The sequence below is a fragment of the Sarcophilus harrisii genome, chromosome 4, assembly GCF_902635505.1.
Source record: "Sarcophilus harrisii chromosome 4, mSarHar1.11, whole genome shotgun sequence".
Taxonomy (NCBI): domain Eukaryota; kingdom Metazoa; phylum Chordata; class Mammalia; order Dasyuromorphia; family Dasyuridae; genus Sarcophilus; species Sarcophilus harrisii.
The window spans coordinates 336,374,495-336,394,432 of NC_045429.1; the positions used below are offsets into that span (position 1 = coordinate 336,374,495).

Consider the following 19,938-nt stretch of genomic DNA (forward strand, 5'->3'; position numbering starts at 1 on the left):
TTTTGAAGTCTGAATGTTCTGTTTTGTTCTGTCCTAGTCCCTTTATATACCCTGACTAGATACTATCACTCTCCCAGATTACAGAAACCTTTCCTTGTTTTTGTTTATGTCTTCAGTAATAAGAGCATTGGATTGGCCAGTTCAATAGCTCAAAAATACTCCCAGTATAATTTAATAATTCTGACTTTCCCTTGACTCAGATGCTCATCCAATGTGCTTTTTCCTTATGAATATTAGATATTAGTAACTCATGCTTCAAATGATCAGAAAGATTGCTCATTATTGCTAAATGTTGGACCTCATAATTCCTGATTGAATAGGTCATGTGACTCTCTGACAAGCGCATTAGCATTTCATAGGTCTAGTCATCATCATTTTCTACTTGTTTATATCCATGACTAATATTTGGAAAATAATTTTCACTAGGTGAGTATTTTCATTTAGGGGTGGTTTTTAGGTGAAAGAAGTTACAATTTAAGAAAAAAAAACCTATTATCTTGAGAGAGCAAGAAGAACGATGCATATAAAAGCATTTAGAAAGCTGGGATAGGGAACAAAATCCAGTCATTTTGTTGTTTCTTTTTTTCCCCTTTAACCACCATGTACAGAAATAATTTTTCAGTCATTTTTTAGTCATATCTAATTCTTTGTGACTATGTTTGGGATTTCCTAGGCAAAGATACTAGAATGTTTTGTCATTTCCTTTTCTAACTCATTTTACAAATGAGGAAACTAAGGCAAACAGGATTAAGTGACTTGCCCAGGGTCACAACAGTTAGTAAGTGTCTGATGTTAGTGTTGAGCCCAGAACTCTATTCACTGTGCCACCTAGGTTCCCGAGAATTATTCACTGAGTACCTATCATTAATTTAGAGGATCGGTGTATAAAGTGTAAGTTTTGTGGTTACAAGGTTCTTTTCAGAAATCTAGGAGGACAAAACTACTTTCATAATACTAAGATATTTTGATATCTAATATAGTATATATTAACAAAAGTAATTCCCATAAACAAAAGCTCTTTAATGACCTTGATAATTTTTAAGAGTGTAAAGAGGACCTGAGATTTAAAAAAAAAAATTGAGATCTGCTGAGTGAGAGTGAGAAGGTTTGTTAGGAGCCCTCTGTTCCAATTCCCTTATTTTACAGATTCGTCTCAGAGAGGTTATGAAACATGCTCAAGTTCACATAGCTCATAAGTTTCAGAGGTAAGATTTGAACCATGTCTACTAACTCGGAATTCTTCACTGTTATCACTATGCTGTTACTATACTATACCTCACTATAATATCTCTATTAGGTAGGACTCTGGTTCTGACATATAACAAGTTCTGTGAACCTCATTTGACTAATCTATAAAATGGAAATTGTACAAATACAAGACATAGAATTCCATTCTTGATGATGCTTTGACTCTGAGGACATTAATTTCTTTATGTTTGTCTTCAGACGTTGAAAAAAGAGAAACTAGAATTTCATATTTGCTTTTTGTTTTTAGATGTACTTCTCCACTATAAAACAAAACCTCTTTCTTGTATCCCTCCTTTATGTGAAAAAATTTGCCCTCTTCTACTTCTCCCTTCACCCTTCTCCTCCAAGTGCATTCTTCTTTCTCACCCCTAAATCCTATTTGGAGATCATCTTTATATGATCAACTCACTCCCATTCCCTCTGGCTATACAGACTTCTCCTAACTGCCTTGATAATTATAGAGTTAATGCATCATCTTTTCATTTAGGAATGTAAACAGTTTAACTTTATTGAGTCCTTAGGATTACTCTTTCATGTTTACCTTTTTATGCTTCTCTTGAGTCTTTTGATTACATGTAAATTTTTCTATTCAACTCTGGTGTTGTCATGGAAAATTTGGTAGCACTCTATTTCATTAAATATCTATATATTCCCCTGAAGGATTATACTAAATTTTCTAGATGTTATCCTTGGTTGTAATCCTAGCTTTTGGAATATATTCTAAGTTCTCTGATCCTTTAGTGTAGAAACAGATAAAACTTCTGTAATTCTGACTGTGACTCCATAATATTTGAATTGTTTTTTTCTGAACAATCTTGCAAATTTTTTTCCCTTGACCTAGGAGTTCTGGAATTTGGCTATAATATTCCTGGGAGTTTTCATAAGAATTGATGGATTCTTTTGATTTCTAATTTACTTTCTGAATCTAATATTTTGGAGCAGTTTTCCTTTATAATTACTTGAAATATGATGTCTAGTTTCTTTTTTTTTTATCATGGTTTTCAGGTAGTTCAGCAATTCTTAAATTAATTCTCCTCAATCTATTTTCCTGTTCTGTTGTTCTTCCAATGAGATATTTCATATTTTCTTCTATTTTTTCATTCTTTTTACTTTGTTTCATTGTTTATTGATTTCTCATGGATTCATTGACATCTTCTTGCTCAATTATATTTTTAAAGAGTTATTTTCTTCTGTGAGTTTTTTACCTCTTTGACCCATTCTTCTTTTTAAGGAATTTTTTTCTGTTAATTTTTGTACCACCTTTTCATTTAGCCTATTCTGCTTATAAAGAACTTCTTTTCTTCAGTGATTTTGTTTCTGAGGCAATTGGAGTTAAGTGAACTTTCTCAGGATCACAGCTAGGAAGTGTTAAGTGTTTGAGGCCACATTTGAACTCAGGTTCTCCTGACTTCAGGGATGGTGCTATATTCACTGCACCACTTAGTTGCCCCTCAACGAATTTTTTTGATGCCTCTTTTACTATTAGGTAAATCAGGAAATATTTTCTTCAGTATTTTCTGTAGGTTTTTTAAAATCAAGCTGTTAATTTTCTTGCATCACTCATTTCTTTTTCCATTTTTCCACTATTTCCCCTCACATATTAAATATTTAATAAATTTTCCCTCTTCCTCCCCCTCCCTCCTTCTTCCCTCTCTCTCCCTTTCTCCCTCCATCTCCATCTCCCTCTCTCCCTTTCCCTTTCTCCTTTCTTCCTCCCCACTCCCTCTTTTTCTTTTCCTCTCCCTCTCCTCCTTCTCTTCTTCTCCCTTTCTCTTTCCCTATATTCTTCTCCTTCTCCCACCCCCTCCTCAAAGTAAGATCCTTTCTTAAATTTATAGTCCTGATTGATATGATTGATATGGCATGAACTTTGAGGAAATTATTATATTCCCAGTATGACCAGGACAGACTACAAGAAGGCTTATTGATTTTTTAGTCTTTTCTGTTATATTTTATATACTCTAGAATTAACTTTTTGGGCTATTATACTCCACTGCTTATTACAAAAATAGTTTGAATATTAAATAACATATGTTTCTTAGATTTTAGAATCTGTCAGTGTTAGAGCAGCTAGGTTCATCCTGGGTTTGGTTCCAGATTTTCTTCATATTTAAGAGGAGAATAAAAAAGAAAGAGGATTGAATATTATCCAAAGAATTGCAGAGGGACACACCAATGAGAAATTGTCTGAGAATATACTTGATATTGGAGCAATATATAGCAATATATAGGTGGTGAAGTAGACAGAGTAAACTGGAGTCAGGAAGACTCATCTTCATGAGTTCAAATCTAGCCTCAGAGACATGCTAACTATGTGACCCTGGGCAAGTTACCTATCCCTGTTTGCCTCAGTTTCCTCATCTCTAAAATGAACAGGAGAAGAAAATGACAGACATTCCAGGATCTCTGCCAAGAAAATTCCAAATAGGGAACCAGAAAGTCAGATATGACTGAAAAATGATTGATACACTCAGTGTCTTACTGTCAAACCTCTATTCTCTGAACTTGAAAGTATATATAGCATAGAAGAAAAAAAAACACTAATTGGAGACAGAGGACTTAAGTTCAAATTCTGCCCCATGCATGATCTTGGGTAAGTCTGAACCTCAGTTTTCTTACATGTGTTAGAAAAGATGAGATGCCTGAGATTCTTTGCATTTTTAAAAGGAATGACTTCTCACCTTCTTTCAAATAGTTTCTAGCTAAAATTGACTGAATTACACACACACTAATGAAGAATTTAGAGTGAGAAGAGTTTTTGTTATGCCAGGAAAATGTTTATTGAAAACTAATAAGCAACACCGTATGGAAGATGGAATATAATAGATATATTTGAGACTCAGGATGCCAATGAGAATACAGGAAGTTTAGAATCTATTGGGATGAATTTGGAAAGCTCATGTAAATAATTTCCAATGAGCCATTTGCCTCTAGAAATTGATTCTAAGTCCTATAGCATGGAGAACTGAGAAACTGTCATTTGATGTACAGAAAAAGCCTGGCCCAAGTGGAAGAATGTAATGATGAACATTGGCACTTCATGAGATAAAATTTTCCATCTGATTTGAATGACTCAGAAGAGACATAGATGCTCAGCAGCAGGAGGAGCAGCAGGTGGGGCAGGTGTGGCAGGTGGTGCGGCAGGGGGCTGGCTGGCAGCAAGGAGGTCTGCAGCAAGGAGACTGCACAGAAATGGGCTGGCAGCAGGTGGAAGCCCAGCAGCAAGGTCTACAGACCACAGCTGTGCAGGAGGTGGGGCAGCAGGAGATGGGGCAGCAGCAGCCGTCCTGTCTGCAGCAAGGGGGACAGCAGCGACGGGGGCAACAGGTGTCACAGATGGGGCGGTTGCACCTGGGCACACAGCTCACTGGGCGGCACACGGTGGTTTGGCAGGAGACTGGCAGGCAGCACCTGGGTGGACAACAGGGCTGGCAGCAGCAGGACTGGCTACAGCAGGGCTGGCAGCAGCTGGACTGGCAACAGCTGGGCTGGCAGCAGCTAGACTGGCAACAACTGGGCTGGCAACAGCCAGAGGAGACAGAGCCACAGCAGGAGCTGACCATGATGTTGGCTGGTTTTGGTTTGATTTGAGTGGAAAGAGTAGTTGGTTTTTCAGGTGTGGATGCTCTCTCCTATTCTGGACCCTTTATATACCCTGACCAAGTACTATCAGTTCCCAGAATCCAGAATCTTTTCCTTGTTTTTTATTTTATTTCCTGAATTGAGAGCTCTGGATTGGTTAGGTAGTTATGAAGTTGTCATTGAAACATTCTAAAACTTATTACAAAACAAAAACATTTACTCCCTCACCAAAATTAAATTCTCTCCTTTGCCCATTTGCCCTGAAGTCATAATTTTGTGCTCTGACTTCAAAGTGCTCCCTAATTACCATCCAAACATTAATCAGTATTATTCATATCCAATTGTCTAGTTGTGTCTCTTTAGTCTAAGAAGGACATAGAGTCATATGTCTCCTATTAGATCATTTATTTGGACTTGTTTTCAAAGCAAGCATCATTTGGAATATCTTTTCACCTTTGATGTCTATTTCACATAGGTACCCCAACATAAACTTTCTTCTCCAGTGAAAAGATTCTAAGAATTCCTTTCTCTGAGTTGTTGTGTTTAATCACAGCCTTCTGCCTGGCTAGAATAATCTACCTTCCATGTCTATGGAATTCCTCCCTTTCCTTTAAAGTTTACCTTTTTGCCCCTTTGATCTCTTACCCCTCTGAAGTCCTGTTACAGCTTTTGTCTTAACAGTTTATGTGTTTTTGCATTCTTTACTGCCTTTCATTCCTTTTCTGTTATTTTCCTGAGCTAATATGTAAACTTCTTGCCATTTTTCTTGAGGATATGTGAGAGTTCTTCCTACAATAGTGGAGAGACAGTTTATCTTGGAATCAACAAGACTAAAATTTCACTTCTAATAAATATTGGCTGTGGTAGAATGAATAAGCTACTTAAACTCTAGGTGTCCCAAATACCTTTCTAAGACTAAGACTGCCTTGGTAGAGAGTATTTCCTAATTGGAAATTCCCTATAGCCAATTAAATTATAGAACTAATAAGAATGTTATTTAAACTTTTTGCGAACTTATGTCTAATATCTTCAATAAAATAATGGATTACTAGTCTATCTAAAGATGGAGAGGAAAAGAAGGGGAGAAAGGAGATGGGTATCCAATCTATCAAGAGTTGGTGAGACTTATCAAGAATAAGATTCAGAAAATAATTAAGAAGCCTCTTGATGAGGGCAAAAGAAAAGGATATAATAAATGGCTTGAAGCTTAACATAAAAAAGCACTAAGATCTTGGCAACTGGCCCTATAACTTTCTAGCAAATAGAAAAATAATAAATGGGAATAGTGTCAGATTTCATATTCTTGAGCACAAAGATCACAGCAGATAGAAATTGCAATTGTGAAGTTAAAATATATTTGCTCTTTGGAAAGAAAGTTATGACAGCATACTAAAAAGCAAAAACATAACTTACCCGAAAAAATCCCATATAGTCAAAGCTATGGTTTTTCCATTAGCAATGAATGATATGAGAATTGGACTATAAGAAAAGCTGAGTACCACAGAAACCCATGTTTTTGAATTATGGTGCTGAAAAAGACTTTTGGAGTCCCTTGGACAGCAAGGAGATTAAACTAATCAATACTTAAAGAAATTAATTCAGGCTATTTACTAAATATGGTGAAACAAATATTTGGTCACAAAAGATAGAAGACAGGACTCATTGGAAAAGACCCTAACATTGATAAAAAATGAAATTAGAATGAGAATAGGATGGAAGGGGATGAGATAGATAGACAGTGTCATGGAAACAATGAATGTGAACTTGGACAGACTTTGAGAGATAGTACAGGATAGAAAAGGCTGGCATGCTATGGTCTCAAAGAAAATGACATGACATAACTGAATGACTGATTTTTAAAAAAGAGAGAGAACTAGCCATTTGGATAGATTCTCTATGGAAGATTTATTGGAGGAAAAAATCAAAAGTCAAATAATATAAGAAGGGTCAGAATTGGAATTTATAACCTGCATACTTAGAAGGAGTATGTATACTGATGCTTTCACAAATCCATTAGCATATTGAAGTATTTTTCCCTATTAGATTCTAGAGAGCAAATATCTTAGTCTGAAACTTAGCACATAGGAAGTGCTGAATAGTTGGTTGATTTGATTTCATATGTCTACATACATAATATTGATGGTATAGACTGGTTAGATCACTCTGCTCTGCTGATCAGTCTGATAAGAGATTGTGGAATATGTAGATAAAGAAAGCTAAACTGATTGATGCATATCCATGAATGTAGTTAATAACTGTAAAGAAATTGGCCTTTTTTGGGTTATTGTATCTGACATAATAAAGTATAGCTGGCCTTGATTAACCTAGATTGGAATATATAGTTCCCTTTACCTACTTCAATATAAAGCAACATATTCCTACTGTCTGCAGACCACATACATATCAATTGTGTTATATCTAGATATAATTCATTTCTTTGAAGCTCATGTGTATACAGCTTTATTTCTCTAGGTCAAACAGAAATGGATGAATTGGTGAATAAGAAGAGAATTGGATAAGTCCATATCTTCTTGCTCCCTTCCTGCATATAAATATATCTGCACAGGATCCTAAATTTAGAGATGGATTGGACCTTAGAGGCCATTGAGTTCAGTCCCCACATTTTACAAATATGGAAATAGTCCTAGCAAAATAAAGTCACTTATTCATTGTCACACTGCTATTGAGTATCCTTAGAAGGATGTGAACTCAAATTTTCTCGACTCCAAGTTTGGCACATTATTCACTATACTATGTTGTCTCCTATGGTTTATATACTATTCAAGAAAAACTGTGATTTTATCAAGTTATTGTAACCTGTAACCAAGATACCAAATCTACCTGATATAATTTATGTCAATATTAGATACTAGTTTCTGAAGATACCTATTGATGATCTAACCATGTATTACCATTGGTAATGGTAATACCATGTATTACCATTGTCAATATACAAATAATAATAACAATAATAAATAACATTTATGTAGGCCTTTAAGGTCTGCAAAATACTTTGCAAATATTCAATCCTGGGAAGTTGATGCTATTATTATCCCCGTTTATAGAAAATAAAAGTGATGCAAGTAAAGGTCAGGTGATTTACTGGAGGTCACACTACTACTAAGTGTCTGAGGCTAGATTTGAACTTATATGTATGTTATGTATATCATATATACATAGATTTATACATATTTATGTTTTGAATATATATAGATACATACTATAAATGCATCATATATAATTTACACATACATACATGAAAATATATGTATAAAACACTAAAAATTTCTGAGACCGAAGACAGATAAATGACATTACAGAAGGATTCATGACAGAATTTCTCTAAACAGCCAATCTCTTCTGATACATTTAGCCATATTTCAAAGTATCAAATTCAATTGATACATGTTTTCTAAAGAATGCAATTACTGTATGAAATAAGAAGCAGTTGTATAGAGTATTGTATGGTTTTCTGTTAACTTCTACTGGTATGATATATCAGATATTATATTGTGATATATCCCTTCTTTACACATTATGTAAATATCCAAACTCTACTTAAAGACCTTCAATGATGAGGTCATTCACTCCCTAACACTTAAATTTTTGAAACACATTTCACTGTATATTAAAATCAATCCTGAGAAACAAGCTGTTTTTTTTATTTAGCTGAAAAAATTTGGGTATTGAATTTTATTTCTTGCTATAATTACAGGTTGTGATTTCCTTAGTTAAGTAGGCTAAGAATGAAACCAAGAAAAAAAGATCTTTAACTGTTCTGTATGGTTATCACATGGATCCACTGAACAGAGAATACTTGCTATATATGTCCTAGGTCTTCTTGATTCCATATCCAAAGATCTATACAATACTATATATGTAGTATAGTAATAAATGTTGTATGATGAGTCAAATCTGTTCTTATCTGTACCTTTATTTAAAAGGGAAAAGTATTATTCTTCTTTGTCAGTTGATACTTTGTTCAACATTCTGCTTTTTCATAGTCTTAATAATCAGATTCACTAAATGTATAAAGGGCTGCTTTGACTTTTTTTTGTTGTTCAGTTATTTTAGTCTTGTCCATCTCTTTTTGACTCCATTTGAGGTTTTCTTGGCAAAGATATTAGCATACTTTGCCATTTTCTTTTCCAGCTCATTTTACAGAAGAGGAAACAAAGGCAAACACAGTTAAGTGACTTGCTCAGGGTCACACAGCTAGAAAGTGTCTGAGAATAAATCTGATCTCAGGTTCTCTTGATATGAACTCTAGTGCTCTATATCTGCTGTTCAAAATTGTGTATAATGCCTTATTTGATTCCCACAATGATCTTGTGAGTCAAGTCTTACTGTTAATCTATTATTCCCTATAACATTGCAAATATTGGTCTGACTTTAAATACTTGCATAGAAACAACAATAGATCAGAAATTATTGATGAAAATGCACAATTAGAATGATTGTCAATTTTTTCCTGTTATTTGAAAACTAGAACTTTTTTGAGACACATACAAGCAATATAGCATGAGAAAATGGAATGAAAAGAAATGTGGGATGGAAACATCATTGCTTTGAGTTCTAGATTCATTGCGGTCACTTGGATGTTTCTATAGTGAAGCTATCAGATAGCAAGAATTTTATAATAGAATTGAACTCAATGATTCCTCAGGCTTTTTTAGGTGGAAAACCCTGTGATTTCCTTTATTTTGTTAATTGGCGGATTCAGGGTTAATAGAGAACCTGTGTCTGAGACGAGGAAAAAACAATACCAGACCACATAGGTAGTAAACATTAGTCCTCTATGACTCATCTTATAGTTGATTAGCTTTAATGAGCATAATTTTACTGATTCATAAGAGGAAGAGGAGTGATGAGCTTGTTTTTATGCATTGAATGCAAACAAGTCTGGATTCTCAGCAGCAGGAAGACCTGAAGCAGCCTGGGCATGGGTGGCAGGTGGGATGGTAGCAAGACTGGCACCAGGTAGACACAGAGCTGGGGTAGCATCACATTGTGTGGCAACAAGCAAATGCAAAAATGGTAGCAGCAGTTTAGTTGGCAGACTACAGATTGGCAAAAACTTAGTCTACAGTAGATTGGGTCCAGCAGCTGAACAAAGCAACTAGGGTGGAAGCATCTGGACACACAGCAGCTTGGGCAACAAGTGGACACAATACAGGTAGATTTGTAACAGTTGGTCCTGCAGCACGTGCTCTGGTTACAGTCAGGTGGGAAGCATCAGCCAAAGCCACAGCTCAGGCCAGAGCAAGTGGAACTACAGCAGAAGCTAACCATTGTGTTGGTGGACTGAGTTTCTGGGTTTCTTTCAAGGTGAGTGAGTGACTTGAATTCTGAAATGGGAACTTCTTACATATTCTTTTCCATGGCTGCTGTCATTTGGTCCAGATAATTTATTTCATTTACCTTGATGAAATAATGATTATTACATCAGAAAACTTGTTTTGTTTTTTTGATGAGAGGAATTTTTTTCCTGATCACTTAGAATTCATCCTTTTATTTTTCCTCCAAAATGATCTTCTATAGCTTTTTATTTACAAGATATATGCATAGGTGATTTTTCATCATTGACAGTTGCAAATCCTTTTGTTCCAACTTTTTCCCTCCTTCCCCCACCCCTTCTCCCAGATGGCAGGTTGACCAGTACATGTACGATATCTTCTTTCAGAATCCTCACCACTATTTCTTCTTTTCTTTCTGTTTTTGACATCTGAGCAATAATGGGTTGACTTGACATTAGACTTTTCCTCCTTCACTTCCTGTGTTGTGACCTTTATCTCCTGATTCCTGCCCAAACAACACACAGTCAGTTACATGACTTCTGAGAGCCCATCTAACTCTGAGGTTTTGTAACCGGTACTAAAGTTAGGTTCCATAGTCTATAGAGAAGGGATCAGGGAAATCCGACTCATGTTCTGCACTTGACTTTTTGCTTAATTTCATCTGTATCAACATTGCCTATTAGACTAACTTTCTTTCTTAAACTAAAATATTTATTTTTCACCAGCCAAATACAGTTTAAACAGTGATTACATGGCATAGCCATTGTTTTAATTTTTTTGATAAATATTTGGTCTAGAAAAAAGGGATAATTTCTATTACATAACCAAGTCACCTTTGAGTCTTCTCTCTCCATCACTCCACATATTGCTATCAGTTTCAGAATCTTGTTGAATTTACCTCCACAGGATCTTTTGTATCACCCACTTTCATTCACAGAATCACCACCCTAATTCAGGTGCTCATTATCTATTACTTGAACTGTTGGGATGATCTGGTTCATTTGCTTCTTGTACTATAAATCTTACCCTTAGCCAAACATTGTTCTACATAGATACTCTTCCTGAAACGAAATTATAAGTAGCTCAGCAATCGGATTTGGATAAGCTATATGAAACAGAAGGGGGAACAAGATGGCACAATAAATAGAGTGCTGAGCCTGAAGTCAGAAAATCTTATCTTTCTGAGTTCACATCCAATCTCAAACACTTACTAACTGTGTGACTCTAGGCAAGTCGGTTCATGTTTGTCTCAGTTTCTTCTTATGTAAAATGAGCTAGAGAATGAAATGACAAACCACTCCAGAATCTTTGCCAAGAAAAATCTAAATGGGGTTATGAAGAAGTATACAAGAACTAAATGATTGAACAACAATAAATTCTAAATCTAGGATCCAATTGGAGAATGGTTGAGTAAATTGTGGTATATGAATGTTATGGAATATTATTGTTCTGTAACAAATGACCAGCAGGACCAGTACAGAGAGGATTGGCGAGACTTACATGAACTGATGCTGAGTGAAATGAGCAGAACCAGGAGATCATTATATACCTCAACAACAATACTGTATGAGGATGTATTCTGATGGAGGTGGATTTCTTCAACAAAGAGAAGATCTAACTTTGTTTCAATTGATCAAGGATGGACAGAAGCAGCTACACCCAAAGAATGTATGAATGTAAACTGCTTGCATTTTTGTTCTTCTTCCCGGGTTATTTATACCTTCTAAATCCTATTCTCCCTGAGCAACAAGAGAACTGTTCAGTTCTGCACACATATATTGTATCCAAGATCTACTGTAACCTATTTAACATGTATAGGACCGCTTGCCATCTGGGGGAGAGGGTGGAGGGAGGGAGGGGAAAAATTGGAACAGAAGTGAGTGCAAGGGATAATGCGGTAAAAAATTACCCTGGCATGGGTTCTGTCAATAAAAAGTTATTAAAAAAAAGAAAAGAAAAATCAGATCAAAAAGGAAAATAACCAGAAAGGAAAAAAGAGCAAGCAAACAACAAAAAACATGAAAATACTATGTTGTGACCCACATTCAGTACCCACAGTCTTCTTTCTAGATGCAGATGACTCTGTCCATAACAAGTCTTTAGGAATTGACTTGAATCACCTCATTGTTGAAAAGAGCCAAGTCCATCATAGTTGGTCATCACATAATTTTGTTGGTGCTGTGTAAATGTTCTCTTGGTTCTACTCACTTTAATTAGCATTAGTTCATGTAAGTTTCCCCAAGCCTCTCTGAAATTATTCTGCTGATTGTTTTTATAGGATAATAATTTTCCATAGCATTTATATACCATGACTTATTCAAACATTCTCCAACTGATGGGCATCCACTCAGTATCCTGTTCCTTGTTACTACAAAAAGGGCTGCTACAAACATTTTTGTACATGTGGGTTCCTTTCCCTCCTTTATAATTTCTTTAGGATGCAAGCCTAGTAGAGAAACTGTTGGATTAAAAGGTACACACAGTTTGATAGTTCTTTGGGAATAGTTCTAAATTGTTTTTCAGAATGATTGGATTAGTTCACAATTCTACCAACAATGTATCAGTGTCCCAGTTTTCCCACATTCCTTCCAACATTCATTATTATCCTTTTCTGTCATCTTAGCCAATCTGAGAGGTGGGATGTGGTACCTCAGAGTTGTCTTCATTTGCATTTCTCTAATCAATAGTGATTTAGAGCATTTTTGTATTACTAGAAATGGCTTTAATTTCTTTATCTGAAAATTTTCAGTTCATATCCTTTGACCATTTATCAACTCGAGAATGACTTGTATTATTACAAATTTGAATCAATTCTCTCTATGTATTAGAAATGAGGACTTTATCAGAGTTCTTGGATGTAAAAAAAAAATTTCCCCCAGTTTTCTGCTTTTTAATTTTAGCTGCATTTATTTTGTTTGTACAAACCTTTTTAATTTAATATAATTAAAATTATCCATTTTGCATTTCATGAAGGATTCTAGTTCTTCTTTGACTATAAATTCTTTCCTTCTCCATAGATCTGAGAGATATATTATCCCTTGTTCTTTTAATTTGCTTATATGTCACCCTTTATTTCTAAATCATGAACTCTTTTCAACCTTATCTTGATAAAGGATAATAGATGTTGGTCAATGCTTAGTTTCTGCCATACTATTTTCCAGTTTTCACAGCAATTTTTGTCAAATAGTGAGTTATTATCCCAGAAGCTAGAGTCTTTGGATTTATCAAACACTAGATTACTGTAGTCATTGATTATTTATAACAGTCATTTCTACTTAATAAATGGTCAAACAATATGAACAAGCAGTTTTCAGAAGAAAGAGCTATCTATAGTCACATGGAAAAAAATCCTTAAATATCTATTGATTTGAGAAATTCAAATCAAAACAACTTTGAGGTACTAATTTTCACCTAAAATTTGCCAACATTTGCCAACACGATAGAAAAGGAAACTGACATATACTAGTGGGGATATGGAAACATGGAAACACTAATCCAAGGTTAAACTGGTCTAACCATTTGGGAGAGTAATGAATAATTGTGCCTAAAGGATTCTAAAAATTTGCATACTCTTTGACTTAGAAATATCAGTGCTATGTCCCTAGGCCAGAAATGTAATAGGCCAGAATTCTGGAGAAATGTACTTGAAACCAGGATTCTTATAACAAGGTGTTAATTCAGTGGAATTGATAATATAATAGTTATCTAGTTTAGCATGGTGATTAATAGTTCTCTAGTTCAGTATGAGTGATTTAATCTTACAACAAATAATGGTTCCCTAGTGATATAATGATTGGCTTATACTCAGCATGATGAATGGATTTAATTGTAATAGAGTATTTAAGAGGTCAGAGTCAGACCTAGAGGAGGACTCAAAGAGACTCTGAGAAGAAAGAGATTTGGAGGCTGGAGCTCAAGCTCTCCGACTCAGAGAGACATTCCATCTTTATTGGCCTCGTGGTGGCTGGCCTGTCCTTCTACTTCCCACACTGAGACCAAGATCTGTCTGAAGAGTCTCCAGAAAGCTTGCCAAGTCCCAGGCAAGGAGATAATAAAGATTTTTGGACTCTATCTCTGGCTATTCTCAGTGGTGATTACTCAGCTGAAAGGAAGGCTGATCCAAAGACCTCCAGAAAGCTAACCAGAACACTACACAAAGAGATCAAAGAAAAAGAAAAAGAATCTATATGCACGAAAATATTTATAGCACCTCTTTTTATGGTGGCAAAGAAATAGAAATTGTGGGGATACCCATCAATTGGAGAATGGCTGACCAAATTGTGGTATATAATTGTGATGGAATGCTATCATGATAAAAGCAATTATAAGCAATATTATAAATATGATCATCTGTGATAGACTTAGCTACTCTGATCAATAAAATCATCCAAGGCAATTCTAAAGGACTTATGATGAAAATGCTATTCACTACAAGCCATTCTCCAATTGATAAATGATCAAAAGATATGAACAGACAATTTTAAGATAAAGAAATCAAAACCATTTCTTAGTCATATGAAAAAATGCTCTAAGTCACTATTGATCAGACAAATGCAAATTAAGACAACTCTGAGATACCACTACACACTTGTCAGATTGGCTAAGATGACAGGAAAAGATAAATGTTGGAGGAAATGTGGGAAAACTAGGACATTAATACATTGTTGGTGGAGTTGTGAACTGATTTAACCATCCTGGAGAGCAATTTTCAAGTATGTCCAAAGGGCTATCATAACCTTTGTGCAAATCCTTTGATCCAGCAGTGTCTCTACCGGATCTGTATCCCAAAGAGATCATACAAAAGGGAAAGGGACCCAATATGTCCAGAAATACTTGTAACAGCCTTTTTTTTTTTGTGATGGCAAAGAACTAGAAACTGAATGAATGCCTATCAATTGGCGAATGGTTGAATAAGTTATGGTATATGAATATGATGGAATGTTATTGTGCTATACGAAACTATCAGGAGGATGATTTCAGAAAAGCTTGGAGAAACTTATATCAACTGACTCAACAACAAGATTGTGTGATGATCAACTGTGATGGTCTTGGTTTTTTTCAACAATGAAGTGCTTCAGGCCAATTCCAATAGACTTGTGATGGAGAGAGCTATCTGTATCCAGAAAGAGGACTGAATGTGGATCACAACATTGTATTTTTAAATTGTTGTTTGATTGCTTTTTTTCTCACTTTTTTCCTTTTTGATCTGATTTTTTCTTGTGCAGTATGATAAATATGGAAATATGTATAGAAAAATGTAAAGAAAAATGATATTTGCCCCTAGAGACAAGTGATCCAGGCCAAATACACAAGGTAGACCACAGCCGAAAAATAAAGACAATGGGTAAACCTAAGTGATACACACAAGACAAGGGATGACTCAGAAAGAATAAACTGAGCAAATTCCAGTGCAGTATAGAAAGCAATTAATATTTCCCATCTGAGCTTTTAAGTTAAAAACACAACTGCTTGTTGTGTTGTGATAATCACTTTTTTGTTTCATGGTAAACAATAACAAAGAAATCTTTGCATCTTTGTGACATAGCAAGACTAGTGTTATATTAACTCACCCCGTCTCATCAATATAACCTGATGTGATTTGGAAAATGATTTTGTGAGAAATTTCCTTACAGTGGCCTATGTTTAAAAGAGAATATTTCAAGGGAATAGAATGCTATTGTGGGGAAAGTAAGAGAAAATATCATGGTGGATAACTTCTGAGTGATAAGGAAGAGCCAGGTGATATGAGTGATATGAGCTGAAAAAATAAAGTTCTCAAGGCTTCCCAAAGCTTTGCATCATTTCTTGTTTCCCTAAATTATTGACTCAAAAATTTGGCAAAAATTCAAAAATTTTAATGAGTAAAAAAGGAATATGGATTGGGTATGTCCATTCTTCAGAAGTTGGTGCATATGTAAGCAAATATTTTCTGATTCCTTTCAAACCGTCAACCATTATAATAGGCAAGAGTCATCATGTATTTTTCTTCCTTAAATAATTGAATAATAATATATACTTTGAAACAATTTTTAATTACTCATCAAGCAATGGATGTCTGATATAAGCTGGGCAAGGAAGGGAAACAAATTAAGGGTGCTGCAATATTATTGTCTTTTAAAACATAGAAGATTATTTGAGGATAGAAGATATGCCTCTATGATGAATTATTTCTTAGCATGAAGTCTTAGTCTGGCAGCAAGAGTCCTACAGCTGGACTTACAGAACTTGAGTTCAAATCTTGTCTTATGCTGTGTGACCTTGAGCAATTCCCTTAACCATTTTAACATTCAAATTCAGGGAAACCCAGATTAAATAAATAAATAAACAAACAAACAAACAAAAAACATGAATCCATGAATAAGTTCTGGAGTTACAAAGTTTAAAAAAAAAAAGAATTTACCTGTCCTCTAAAATGAGGACTTTGGACTAATCTATCTTAAAAGTTCCTTTTCATCATTGTACATGGCAACATCAATATTATATGACAATTAATTCTGATGAATGTGACTCTTTCCAACAATGAGATGATTGATGCCATTTCCAATGATCTTGTGATGAAGAGAGCCATCTACACCCAGAGAGAGAACTGTGGGAACTGAATATAGATCACAACATGACATTCTCACTTTTTTTGTTGTTATTCGCTTGCATTTTGTTTTCTTACTCATTTACTTTCTTTTTTTGATCTGATTTTTCTTGTGCAGCAAGAGAATTATATAAATATGTTTATACATATTGAATTTAACACATTTTAACATGTTTAACATATTTTGAATTGCTTGCCATCTAGGGGAGGGGGTGGGAGGAAGGAGGAGAAAATCTGAAACACAAGGCTATGCAAGGGTCAATGTTGTCAAGTTATCAGTGCATATGTCTTGAAAATATAATGCTTTAAAAAGAAAAAAGAAAATCCATACCTCAAATAGTTATGATTGGTGTGGCTATTTCATTTAAAACAAGGTTTCTTAGCCTGGAGTCTGCAAACTTCTTTTTGTTTTGTTTTGTATTTTGACCAAATAATTGTTTAATATTGTTTAATATCATTGGTTCCTTCATTTAAAACATTTTTTATATTCATTAAAAATCCATAAAAATGAAATTCACACAAAAGCTCCTTCTCAGTCCTAAATCTATAGTCTGATGAAAAATCAGAATTCCAACGATTTACATGCTGTTATAGCCACAATCGCATATCTGTCCAAAGGCTTTAGAAAAAGGTGATTGTCCAAGAAGAAGGGAAAAAAGGAATAATTGTTGAAGACATGGGTTTGGGGGATAGTGGTAGTGATGATGGAAATGAATAGTAAGAACAATGGTTGTTACTAGAGGGAAAAGTCAATTTGAGTTGTAATGGTCAAAAGGAGTGGTAATAAGCAGAGATACTATGTATTCTCATAAATATTAATACTACAGGAATAGCTAGATGGTTCAGTGAATAAAGCACCAGCCCTGGAGTCAGAAAAGACTTAAATTCAAATGTGATCCCAGACACTTACCACTTACTACTTGCTCTGTGTCCCTGGGCAAATCACTTAACCCCAAATTGATAAGGGGAACCCTAAAACTCTCTTTCTCTCTCTCTCTGACTTTGGGGGGGAACTCTAAGCTCTCCCCTCAGAGACCTGCCCCAGGGAATGAAGATAAAGTGGTTTCATTCTGGTATCTGGGTGGGACTGGTTAAATCCAGGACCATTCCTATTTGAATTGGAAATTAGCCCAGAGACACTCATTCAATTCTGATTCCAGCTCAAATTGCTCCCAGCCCCAACTAAGAACTGTCCCCAGCTTCTAGCCAAGCTTTAAATTATAAAAGGGAGCACCTGAGCTCAATCATTGACAGTAGAGGATCTCAATGTAGGAATCATGCCAGGCCAAGGGACCTCCCTTGGCATATCTGCAAGGGACTCTCTGCCTACTGAAAGATATTCTCTTTCTCACCTATTTCCTTAACAAGCCCTTATTCACTTTCTCTGCTAGAAACATTCTCTCTCTCTCTCTCTCTCTCTCTCTCTCTCTCTCTCTCTCTCTCTCTCTCCCCCAAGACTCCTCTGCTAAATCTTTACTTCTCTGTTGGGACCTGCCATTAAGGAAGTCAGCCAGCAAAAAAACTGATCTCTCAGTTCTAATAACAAACTTCTTTTACCAGTTTAACTTTTCGGGTTCATAAATTCATTTACAAAGAACCTGAACCTCCATAAAGGGGTTCCCACAACTCCTTATCTGCACTGAATCTCATCATTTGTCTCCCTGACTGAGAATCAAAGGAATGTGAACCTCATCAAAATGACTCAAAAAAGAATAAAAAAACTATATTAACTGGAAAACACACAGTTGGTATCTTTTTATGAACCTGAGTACTTGACTCTACAATCCATGTAACATTCAACACTACATCCCAAATATGTGTGATTAAAAGCTCAAGCAAATGTGTGCCTATTGAAGTGTTTTAGAAAAGGCCAGGCAAATGATTTGAGAGAGGAAAAAAAGATTATTGCAGACATTAATTTCCTGACTGAGTTTTATTTGGAAACAAATATGATGTGACAAAAAAACTTCTAACAGAAAAAATGCATTGGAAAACTCAAATATAATAAGGGAGTAAGATTATTTATTTCTTAATTGACAGATTTGAATGCATTCACAATTTTTAAAAGAAGGAAAGGGTAACAAAGATGGCTGTTTGGGCAGGAATCAAAGCCAAGTACTATTTTTGAGGTTTCCAAATTATGCTCATGTGGCTCAGCTGAAAGTTGAATGATTTAAAAAAGCGTTATTCATCTTAATATATAGGAGGATGGTTGAAGATATATCTAGGAGATAGCATGGGGATGATGCACAGATGTATTTAGGTCTGAGTGTTCAGCAACTTGGGCGGCAGCAAGTGGTTCTACAACAGGTGGTCTGGCAGCAGATGGGGCGGCAGCAACTAGACTGGCAGCAGATTGGGCGGCAACAGCTGGACCCACAGCCACTGGGGCGGCAGCAGCTAGACACTCCGCAGCTGGACCCACCGCAGCTGGGGCGGCAGCAGCTAGACACACCACAGCTGGACCCACTGCAGCTGGGGTGGCAGGAGCTAGACACACCACAGCTGGGGCGGCAGCAAGTTGTGCCACAACAGGTTGTCTGGCAGCAGGTGGGGCGGCAGCAACTAGACTGGCAGCAGATTGGGCGGCAACAGCTGGACCCACAGCCACTGGGGCGGCAGCAGCTAGACACACTGCAGCTGGACCCACCGCAGCTGGGGCGGCAGCAGCTAGACACACCACAGCTGGACCCACCGCAGCTGGGGCGGCAGCAGCTAGACACACCGCAGCTGGGGCGGCAGCAAGTTGTATGGCAACAAGTAGTCTGGCAGCATGTGGGGCGGCAGCAACTAGACTGGCAACAGGTTGGGCGGCAACAGCTGGACCCACAATTGCTGGGGCGACAGCAGCTGGACACACTGCAGCTGGGGCGGCAACAAGTTGTACCACAACAAGTAGTCTGGCAGCAAGCTGGACTGCAACAGGAGATCTGGGGGCCACAGCTAGGAGTACAACAAGTCTCTTGACAGAGGCCTTGGCCAGAGCAGCTGGAACCACAAGGGGAGTTGACCATGGTGCTAATGTACTGAAGTTCTGGGTTGATTTCAAGGAGAATGAGTTACTTGAGTTTGAAAGTCTTCTTGCCCTACAAGCCTCTTATATACTGTCCTAAATGACTATAATGACCATTTACAGATTATTTCCTTGTTATTGTTTTTCATGATGAAATTAGATAATTTGATTTAATTATGAAAGAAAAAGCTATTTTCTTAGTCATTTAGGAT

At 36.2% G+C, this 19,938-nt stretch overlaps 1 protein-coding gene across 1 annotated transcript; it reads right to left on the reverse strand.

Annotated features, from left to right (window-relative positions):
* Positions 1-4,056: 4,056 nt before the first annotated feature.
* LOC100931323 (keratin-associated protein 5-5-like) lies at positions 4,057-19,771 on the reverse strand. Its single transcript, XM_003768241.2, has 3 exons — positions 18,992-19,771; positions 5,059-5,129; positions 4,057-4,880 (listed from the first exon to the last, which is right to left on the reverse strand). The coding sequence occupies exons 1-3, from the start codon at positions 19,725-19,727 to the stop codon at positions 4,341-4,343; spliced, it is 1,347 nt and encodes a 448-aa protein (XP_003768289.2). The 5' UTR covers positions 19,728-19,771; the 3' UTR covers positions 4,057-4,340.
* Between the last annotated feature and the right edge of the window lie 167 nt (positions 19,772-19,938).